Consider the following 10,776-nt stretch of genomic DNA (forward strand, 5'->3'; position numbering starts at 1 on the left):
CTGCATCAGTAGATAGAAGGGAGAAGGATTCAACAGAGGGTAGGGCGGATAAGACAGGAAGAAAGAGCGGTGAGTGAGAGGGTACGCACTAGTTTATGCCTATTGATCAGTGGCCATGAATTACACTTTTATCCAAAGTGAATTAATTAATACAATACTAGACTCATGGGAACCCACAACTTTATCCAAAACCATGCTCCAACCAACTGAGCCACGGAGAAGATTTGACCATATTTAGCACAAATTCCTTTTGCGGTAGTTGGTTTTGTAAGCTACTATTGCTTGCTTTTATGTGTCACTCTGTTACAACCATGCCATCATCATCCTCTTTTCAGGTTTGATACTGGAGTGTCTTTGTCTCTCCAGGATGCCATGCAGTATGCGTCAGAATCGAAGGACACAGAGCTGGCGGAGGAGCTGCTGGCGTGGTTCCTGGAGGAGGACAAGAAGGAGTGCTTTGCCGCCTGCCTCTTCACCTGCTACGACCTGCTGCGGCCAGACGTGGTCCTGGAGACCGCCTGGAGGCACAACCTCATGGACTTCTCCATGCCCTACTTCATCCAGGTCATGAGGGAGTACCTTTCCAAGGTGGGTTGGCCAGGACATGGATGGTAATTCACAACCTATGAAATTTTATGCAGCAAGTCAGGTACGTTTCTTAGGTTTGCAGTGACTCGGAATGGCCTACTGGATTTCTTTGAAATAGTGAAAGGCAGCAACTCAAAGGGAGTACACAGTGGCATACTGTTGAATAAGCTGTATGTAGTTATCAGGCATTTTACCTAAAAGGAGGTAATTTTACAACCAAACTCCAGCAACCCTTTTTTTTTTTACTGTTTAAATTGAAGTCTGCATCTCAGTTTCTACTTCCTCCATATGATCTCACTCTCATCCTTCTTTGTTCCTGTCAATCATGTTAATCATGTTTTTCTTTTCATTTGTGTTTTTCATCTCTGCTACTTTTCCATACAAATGTTTTCACAAAGATTCCTACTGCCAAGTTATTCCTCATACCACATATGTTTGTCACATGGCAGAAAATACCAGTTCTTGTTCATGCCTGACATGTCTAGTGATTAAACAATGTAGAATGATATACTGGTACCAAAGACAAACATTGTAACAGTTGAAATGTTGTGATAGAATTGTGATAAAATGTTAACATGAAATTGTAAAACTGACTTAAACATGACGATATTTTAGGTAAATATTGTGCAATGTGCGTACTATAGTTTTAAAAACACTTTATATCTATTTGTATACATCATCTGCTGACTGACTTAAATTACCACATAGTTCCAGCATTTAAATGAGCATTTGTATCAAAAATGGCTTATCTACATCTCTCACTGTGATTTTCTTCTGTTTTCTGTTAACTTGATGATTCCACATTTCTTGCTCTCTCTCTGTTAGAGAATTCAGTTTGTTTTTCTCCTTAAGTTGCCTCTCTGAATTCCCTTTCAGGTTGATGCGATTAAGGAAAAGGTGAAAGTCGAATCCATTTCAAATCATTCTTTTTGACCCCCTTGTAGCCTGTAGTTTCGAGGAGTGAATCTAGATGAAATTGCATGAGTCTGTCCCCTCCCCATGTCACTCTGCTGCTTCTGAGTCCACATGTCACACCTCGACTAGAATACCCACACAGAATGTTCTATAGTGGGGCTCGCCTATCCTGTGTCTGAAGAGCCACTGAGCCTGCTGGTGGTTGTGACGGCTGTTTGTTCTAGCTCTGTGTTCCTGGTTTAAATCAGTGACTGGTGGAAGGTTGCACCGATTCGAAACTCATTCATTCCAACAACACTCAAACAAGGGGACATTGAAAATGCATAACACCAGATCCACATAAACCAGCAAGCTCAGTAATTGTCTTTGAGCATGAATGGAGATATCTGCTCTGGATAACTGACCTACTGTAGTTAGCCAGTCCTCTCTCCAATATACCTGTAGATACTAATGCCAATCTGTAATTTCACTGAGCTGCAGTCAGCTGCTGGCCTATATTTCTTCGGAGTCACTGAGGAACAATATGACTTCCTATTTAATGTGCAATGTCGATGGGGACTGTGAATTGGAGAGCTTACTGTAACTCTAAATTGACACTTTCCACCATGTTGAACCTAGCCTGATGTGATCTGATTGAGCCATTAGACAGCGTAATTATATGTAACTATACTACCTACTCGCAAATAATAATAGCTTTGTCTTTCTCAAACTGGATAAGATTAGAATTAATTAATATATAAAGATTCATACAGCATTTGGGCTGTAGACTGCTGCAAAGTCTGAAACCAGGAATTGAACTTACAATAATTGATGAAGTGACCATTCTTTCAGAGTTCCCTGTTTATTTCTTTGTATCTATCGTGGCTATGTATTAGTCAATTAACGCTTAATGTGATATATCCCAAGATTTGGGGTAAATGAACTCCCATTACATTTCCGGTGTACATTATTTGTGGGGTTTTGGTGGTTATATTTTTTTCTTTCCATTTTATCATTCTTTGTACTGAAGTTGCTATTTTAGCTATACCAGAACGTGTGTGTGTGTGTGTGTGTGTGTGTGTGTGTGTGAGAGAGTGAGAGTAAGAGATGCAACGTGCAACAAACCTGTAGTGTGAATTGACCATGTTGTCCAGGGCAAGCATGCATTTACCCTTTCCATAGAATTAGCAGCACTTTGGACAGACTAGGAGACATAGTTGTTGGCTGTGCCTGCTCCTGGACGCCTTGACTGGCCGTACAAATCATCCCTCCACCCTCTCACTCCCTCCACTGTGGCTCTGTGCCTCTCTCTCATGCACTTTTAACAGAGAAATAACCAAACTGCCGCTTCAGCATGTTTCTTTTCCCTTCTATGGAACTACAGCCTGTTGATCTATCTTGAAACAGCCTACTTAACCAAACTTACTGTAGTTGTAGACAGCAAGTATGTAGAGAACTGAACCCTATATTTTGATTTGGAGGAATTTACTCTCACATGACAAACTTATATTTTAAGAATTTTCAGAATAGTATTTTTCTGGAGTTTCTTCCTTCTTGCTTGATGCTGTGAATTTGATCTTTTATAAATCATGCTCAGACCTGCTTCACTAACCAAGAGGACAAAATAATAAATATTACCTTATTTGCAGATGGTTATTTATTCAGTTATAATTGTAAATATTATCAGTTTATCCCTGTAGTGTGTTCTCTTGATTGTAGTTTCTAGTTGATTGTGCATTTCTGTAATATTTTATGATAGGGTAAGTTTCTGAAACTTTCAGTGATAGTATTGTAATACATTTTTTAATCCATTGTAGTTAAGTTTACTGAAGCTGAAGCATGTTCATGTTTAAATGGGTTTGGTTCTCTACATACAGTTTAAACACCTGAAAAAAGATACATCTGGTGGCTGGATGGTGGGACCATTGTTGTACTGAGCTGTTTTCTATGTCTGCTTAGTCTAATCCAAAGTCAGACTTCCTTACACTGGACTGTCGTGGTCATTCAAGCTTGGTACTGTACTGTAGTATAGCCAATAGCACCAACTATAGTCATAGCTCCTGCCTAAAAAGCCCTCCCACCTAGTAGCAAGGCCTGTCTCGGCCAGCTTATTTTAATCTTGATTTATTCATCTTTGCCTATCAGGAATGGTCCCATCCGTCAGCCAGTGAAATAACCCAGAGGTCAGTTATAATGGCAACTCAGCCTTGCTCATCAGAGCTCCCCCTGCTGGCTGTATCATGGTCCAACACGCTCACCTCTCTGCCTCTTACAGGTGGACAAGCTTGACGCCTCCGAGTCCCTGAGGAAACAGGAGGAGCAGGCCACAGAGTCTCAGCCCATTGTTTATGGTAGCTATACGCTATGTTTATCGGATCCTGTAATGAGTTGCCTTTTTATGTTAGCAGCTAGGAAATTACAAATATTTGAGTGTGTCTGTTCTTTTCTTGGGGCATATGCTCATGTATGTTCCCCTGTGCTTGTGTTGCAGGCACGCCCCAACTCATGCTCACTTCGGGCACCAACGTATCTGTGGCCCCCCAGCAACCCTATGGCTATGGCGGTTACACAGCACCGTCCGGCTACGGCCAGGCCCCCCAGCCTGGCTTTGGCTATGGCATGTGAACCCCCACCCGAGTCACCTGTCTGTTTCTCCTTGTGTTCCTCACCAGCTTCCATGCTCTTCTACTCACAACAGGGGATTCAAACATGCGCTCATTAAATTATTTTCATTATTTTCTCCATTATAAAACTGCAATGAAGGACTTTTATTTGTATTGTTTTAAAATAAATTGGACCACATGTTTTTGTTTTGTTTTTCACATTCCATATTTATGACTACTTACATCACTAGAATGAAGATTTTTGTGTGTAATGATGTATTTTTTTATGTTTTTTGTTATGTATGTAAGTGGACTTCAGAATGAAGCAACTGACCTTTGAAATAGGTGGAGAAGCAACTGATTTGCACTCTCGTGAGAAGAAACTAATATAGAAATCTCTTAATTTTAATGTACTGAACATGTGAACAGCTTACATTGTCTCTTGTCTGTCTGTATAATGCATTTCATTGTATATTCTGGAAAAAAAAGGTTACATATAATATTTGAACATATATTGCCACCCAATGGCTATAGCTAGCAACACTAAGTAATGATAGTATATTCTGCACAGGCGTGTAGCTTTATGGAGTTTAAAATGCATACAGACTGTGTGTGTGAGATCTAATGATCTAAATAAGAATTTTAATCCCCTCTCAGCTATATTGGCTTTCTAGTCAATCCAGTAGATGTTAGTCCTCCTTTGTTGGCTCTGTGTGTTCTAGGTGACCTTCTGTTGTACCGTGTACAGTGCTTGTGTGTGAGTCTGTGTATGTGCAAGGGGACCACGGCTGACTCCTAGGGACCTGTATGTGTGTATTTACTCACCACCCTCCTTGTGCTGAGGTCTGTATGTGCCAGGTGTTGTGGTGTTTCTAGGTCACCATAATTTTGCGTGGACAGACCAAATGATAAATAAAAAAGTGGAGACCTCCTCCACTGTCCTGTCTTGGGGTGGATTTCCTGAAGGCCTGCTAGCACTAAAATCACCTTTAACCATTTGCCCACAATGGACTTGATAGTCTTAGTGCTATGACGCTTTAGAGAAACTTACCTGTTTGGTTTAATGTGATTGGCACTGAGAACAAATAGGGAATTAGATGACTGGACAGTGGTCTCTTGGTGTCCCAATGTCAACTTGATTAGGTCAGTAACACTCCTGTAGGTATATATTTAGATGGTTATTATGAATAATTAGATCTCAGTACATAATACAGTTCTTTGTCAAGAATGGTCTGAAATAAAAGCCTGTATTTACCTTGATGTATTCTTTCAATGCTTTAAACTGTGTAAAGAGTCCTAATCTGTTAGGGTGCAAGGAAATCCCCTGGGCCCAACTTGAATACTTTAAATAAAAGAAGACCCATTTGATTCCAGAGTCCAACCAAGCTTTACCAATTATTACAGATCTACAGCAGAGAGTAAAAGATGTCTGTCTGCGTAGAGACCAAACTCTCTGGCGGAGTGCACGATCTCTCTGTCTCAAACTCTCAGATGAGGTGTTTTCAAGCAACCATTTTATAGGACAGCAACACATGCACAGTTCAATAACAAGAGGCCGCCATTTAGGTCAGAGTGGCTTTGCACCTAAGTCCCTACCAACAGATAGAACCCAGGGGACAGATATAACTGGCGCCATACTGACTGGCTGACTTGAATTGTACCGTTACTACATAAAATCATAAATGACTATAATACTGATCATAACAAAATTGAACAGTGTATGACTGAACAAAATATGATCATCATGACATGGTTATACAGATTGAAATAGATTGTTGTATGGCTATATTGATTATAGGGAATATCATAAATGACATGAGAAATCTGTCTCCCCTCATAAATCCACCAGTTGTGTGTACTGATGTCATGTACTATGTACTAACTACTATTAATTATCAAATAAATTAAATCAATCAATCAAACTAGTTAAATGATAACTTTTGTCATGCATATTGACAGCAAGAGGTTATATCACTGATCAACTAAAGCAAGACCTGGCTGAAAGATAAATATAGTCTAAATAAAATGGTGTCCAGTTGATCTTTGGTACTTTTAATGAATCAGTGTGAGGGACAGTCAACAATTTTACAAACAAATAATTTGATGATATAACTTATTACGAGTAGATACATATTAAGCCACAATTTGTCATCTGCCGCTATCAATAGTTGCAACGTTCAGGCATACAACAGTTACAACTTTTAAAAACATTCATGAATCATAATGTGCAATGAATACATCTTTATTCAGAAATGATCTACTGATTATGCTCCACTAATTTTCCAACCTGTGCACTTGATTTTCTGTTTAGTCAACTTTAGTCACAGTTTCTCTTTTGAAATATATGAGTAGGATCACTAGAACTTTTTTAGGTTTAGGATTTGCATCAGTAGTGCTAGTGATCCAGAGTAGGAAGAGCATGTACCTTCCTCTCTACTTCATTGCAGTATTTTTCTGGAAGTCCAGCAGCCCTGAAAGAAAAATGAATGAACATGAATTGATTTAGCGCATCGAAAATGGCCTCTTACTGTAGTTTACACAATGTAGAAAGCTTTATGTAATGCTCTGTCTTTTGTATTGCAATTCACTAACTTGAGTTCCCTCAGCTTCTTCTCCTTGATCTCGTCCAGGCGTATGCGGCGCTGGCGGGCCTCCTCGTCCAGGCGGTCTCCCTCTTTGAAGACCTCCCTGCGCTGTGCGATGGCCTGTAGCTCACGCTCCCTCACCTGCTGACGCACCCCGTCCGCATGGCGAAGCACCTTCTGCCTGTGATTGTCCTCCTTGTCCTTCTCCTTAGAGATGGACATCTGCTGGGCCCTGGTAGAAGAGGGAGCAGGGCAAAGAGACTTATTTCAATTGTTGGAACTATAGTTACTATAGTTAGGAGTTAGTAGTACTGTGGTAGAGTTGTGCTTAACTTGGAAAAACATGAATTGGCCTTCTACTAAACTAATAAAATATTTTCTCATGAGCTCAAATGGCACTGTTTGTCTTCTGAGGAAAGTGTGACATTGCAAACATACCTCAACACCCTCTCAAACTCAGCCCTCTCTCGCCCGGCCTCAATGGACAGGAGGTGCTCTTTGTGGGTGACCTGCTCCAAGCGTGCTGCCTTCAACCTCTCCTCCTCCTCTACTTTCTTTTTAAGTTGCTCTTTCTCTTTTCTCCTCCACTCCCTCTCCGCAGCCTCCTGGTTCCTCCGGGCGCGAAGCTCATCCTGACAGTCACATAGAAACACTCACTGTTAATGTCTCCATGTCCTCTACAGCCAATTAGGTATCATACTGAAATAGCAGCATGTTTGCCTGGTCGCCACAACAAAAGAAATAGGGGTTGGCTAATAGAACAAAGGGTCTGGTGCGACTGGGCAAGAAAAGTGTCTTGAGTTGAAAATGAGTTCAGAATGGCTGTTGTGGTTATGTGTGTTAAGGGGACAAAGAAGTAATTTGATACTAACCTGCTCTGCTTTGTGGTCTCTGTCTCTCTCCTGCAGGGCTCTCAGCCTGGCCACCTCCTTCTCCTTCTCCCTCTTGATGCGTCTCTGTTCAGCCTCATACTCAGCCTCCCGCTCCTGTAGAGGTCATACAGAGATTAGTCTTTGTCCACCTCAAAGACTAATCTATTTGTTTGTGTGTGTTGGGGGCGGTGCACAGATCCACACAGTACACACCTTTTGTCACTTACACATACAGTATAGGGGCTGTTCATTCTACATAGTATTCTCACCATTTTCTTGCGGGTATATTCCATGGCTCTGAGGTCGGCCAGTCTCTCCTCTTCCTTCTTGTGTTCTTTGGCCAGCAAGCTATCCTCGTTGATGTGGAGGATCTCCTGTTGCAGCCTCCGCTGCTCCTCCTTCTTCCTCTCCAGAGCCTGTGCCCACACAACCACAGATTGATCAGTCAGCCACACACACACACACACACACACACACACACTACACACACTGACATACATATACCACACACACAGCCTACTTCCATACACGCCACTCTCTGACTTTTCAACATTTTTTCCATAATTATTCTATAATTGCTGTACTGCACTAAAATACCTCGAGCTCCTCCATCTGCATCCTCTCCAGGTTCTCCAGCATCTGCTGACCCTCCTGCTCCTTCACCTCATCCTGAAGCATCCTGTCCTCCAGACGCTCCTCAATCTGATTCACAATCAGCTGCTTTCCCCTGGACACTCACAAACAGAGGAAAGAGTGGAGGGGTTGTATGGTAGAGACAGACTAACATTCTGTGTGTCTGTGTGTCTGTGTGTCATAATGAGGCCTCACTGGATCCTCTGATGTTTGCGTAGCTCGACGATCTGGTCCTGGGCCTCCAGGGCTCTCCTGCGGTCCAGCTCCATCATGGCATCCAGACGTCTCTCCTCCTCTTGCAGCTCAGTCAGGATCTGCTGCCTCTCCAGTATCTGAGCATCACGCACTGCATGGCATTGGGCACCTAGGATCAACTGAGGGCCAGAAAGGTACACACATGGACAATAGGACACACACACACGCTCACACAGAGGTGGGAGAGTATGGTCAGTGAGTAGGTAAGTTACTGAAGGAATGTGTTTGTGTAGTGATTAAAAATTTATTATAAAGGAGGTGTGAACCACAAGTGAAAGAGTGACAGTGACAGTCAACAGTAAATCAGTGACCAGTTGATTTCCTACCTCATTGAGTTTCTTGACTTCATCCTCCTGCTCCATCCTCATGGCATTGGCTCTCTCCAACAGGTACTGAGCCCTGTCCCTGGCCTCTGCCTCCAGCTCACTCAGACCCTGGTTCTTCTGACGTGACAGGTCTGCCTGACGGATATGAGCCTTCCTCTCCTCAGCAGCATCCTAGCCAGAGTCAACCATAGTAATCTTAGATCAGTTTAGGCCTAGACCTAATGGTAGGACTGGGGTAAACTGAGCTGATCATAGATCTGTGTCTGTGTTGAAGCAGCTATATTACATATTTCATATAGCTGTGTCATGTATGAAGGGTTGCTCCACAGAAGAGCAACTTATTCCTCTCACCATGGCATCTTCCCTTTCCTTCCGCTGGGCTTCCAACATGGCTTCCCTCTCTTCCTTGGTTGGAACTCGAGATGCTATTGCGATACGCTTAATCTCAGTAGGGCCGAGGATAATGGACAGGCCAGATGGATCTTTACTTGAGATCCTGGCAAAATGACAGTAAATTTGTTCTTAATTTGTATTTTACCACTGGTAAAGTTGTTGTGTATGTTTATTGCTACAATGCTGGTTTTACCATGTCAAATACTTTGGGATAGGCTATTCCTAATGTTCATCAAATGATTGCAGTGCATGTTAGTGACTGGATACTTGCTTCAGGTCACGGATGAGGTCCTTGGTAATAATGCGAACTGTCACTGGTTTCTGAGCATTTTGACTTGGAGCAGACCGGGACTGGCCTCTGGGTCCTGAGTGACGCCATCTCTCAGAGTCTTTGACATCACAGGCTGACACCTTGGGTGAGATTATATTATCCAACATAAATTCCCACCATATCTCTTCAACTCTCTCACTCTGACACTCTCTCTCACTCCTTTTCTACCCCCCCCTCCCTCCCCCCAATATGGCCCACCTGTTTTGGGGTTCCAAAGAGACTTTCATCCACATGGGAAGTGAGGGCACGGGTGCGATAGCGGCGTGAATGAGAGCTGCCAGAAGGTCGTGTAGACGAAGACCCCACACGCTGTGGCTGCAGAAGAAAGGTGTAAAATGAGTGTACAACCTCTAGTTATAGCTATATATAGCTAATGATGTTACGAATGCCAGACAAGTGTGGCCCACGATTCGAAACTTAGCTACCATGATGTTTCAAATCGTTCTCACTCGCCAACCAAAATGAAATAAGAATTAAAACATTGAACAGAAGATCAACAGAACAGCATTACAATACGAAATAGTATTATGAAATAATATATTCAAGTTTATGAAGTACCTACCAATTCTTTCGCCTGTATCATTGTAGGCTGTAGGACGTTTGCACAAAGGTGTTTTGTTGTTGTGTCTCCATGGAAACTGCACTTGGCTTAAAAGGGAAACCGGTATGACGCGCTGGTAGCAGAAGTAATAATTTATACAGGAGATGCTCCATCTAGGCTTTGTACCATAAATGGGTTTCACTTAAATACAAAGATTTGACTATTCGAAATTTCACTGGTGTTATTAATGATATATCAACCGAGGAAAACAACCAATGATATCATTTTTATTCATATTAATTTCGTGATCAAAAGGCTTCACTCCTGTACGGCTAGATGTATGCAGCTGATCACAACTTAATATTTTGGCGATGATTAAGCATGTTGGAGAGAGGGATGATGAACAAGCGTGCGGAGACTCAGCACTGGAGTGACGCGGCCGAAAGGGAAATGAAGTTCATAACTTTTTTGTTGTACACTTATAAAACACATATTGCCAGGCTTGACTGACACTGGTTAAAGCTACATCATGTTAGCGTGATTTTAAGCAATCCCTTAAATACAGGTTAGAAATCCAGCTGATGAGGAACAGAGAGGACAGACAAGCACTACTGGTACCAAAAATAAAGGGGGCGGGGCCGACTTCGGCTCTCTATTGTCAGGCTTGACGACAGGTGGCGTCATTCCTACGCAACACTCGGAACCTCGACTCACCTTTCTTGTAGGGCACTGTTCTAAGGAGGAGTTGAAGATTA

The 10,776-nt window shown here is 42.3% G+C and overlaps 2 protein-coding genes across 2 annotated transcripts in view; one reads left to right on the forward strand and one right to left on the reverse strand.

The window, feature by feature from the left end:
* The window catches only part of LOC310823003 (clathrin heavy chain 1-like), a 28,305-nt gene extending 22,864 nt beyond the window's left edge, over positions 1 to 5,441 (forward strand). Inside the window, exons 30-32 of the mRNA XM_083695644.1 lie at positions 367 to 588; positions 3,758 to 3,833; positions 3,974 to 5,441. Coding sequence (XP_083551770.1) covers positions 367 to 588; positions 3,758 to 3,833; positions 3,974 to 4,107 — 432 coding nt within the window. The 3' untranslated portion in view covers positions 4,108 to 5,441. The remainder of the gene's footprint in view (positions 1 to 366; positions 589 to 3,757; positions 3,834 to 3,973) is intronic.
* A 717-nt stretch (positions 5,442 to 6,158) lies between these two features.
* On the reverse strand, positions 6,159 to 10,105 carry cfap45 (cilia and flagella associated protein 45). The gene is made up of 12 exons (XM_083695022.1): positions 10,043 to 10,105; positions 9,679 to 9,795; positions 9,421 to 9,560; positions 9,108 to 9,252; positions 8,757 to 8,927; positions 8,371 to 8,549; positions 8,140 to 8,269; positions 7,812 to 7,958; positions 7,543 to 7,656; positions 7,109 to 7,302; positions 6,678 to 6,902; positions 6,159 to 6,556 (listed from the first exon to the last, which is right to left on the reverse strand). The coding sequence occupies exons 1-12, from the start codon at positions 10,061 to 10,063 to the stop codon at positions 6,481 to 6,483; spliced, it is 1,659 nt and encodes a 552-aa protein (XP_083551148.1). The 5' UTR covers positions 10,064 to 10,105; the 3' UTR covers positions 6,159 to 6,480.
* Positions 10,106 to 10,776: the final 671 nt, after the last annotated feature.

This window comes from Argentina silus (genome assembly GCF_951799395.1).
Source record: "Argentina silus genome assembly, chromosome: X".
Lineage (NCBI taxonomy): Eukaryota > Metazoa > Chordata > Actinopteri > Argentiniformes > Argentinidae > Argentina > Argentina silus.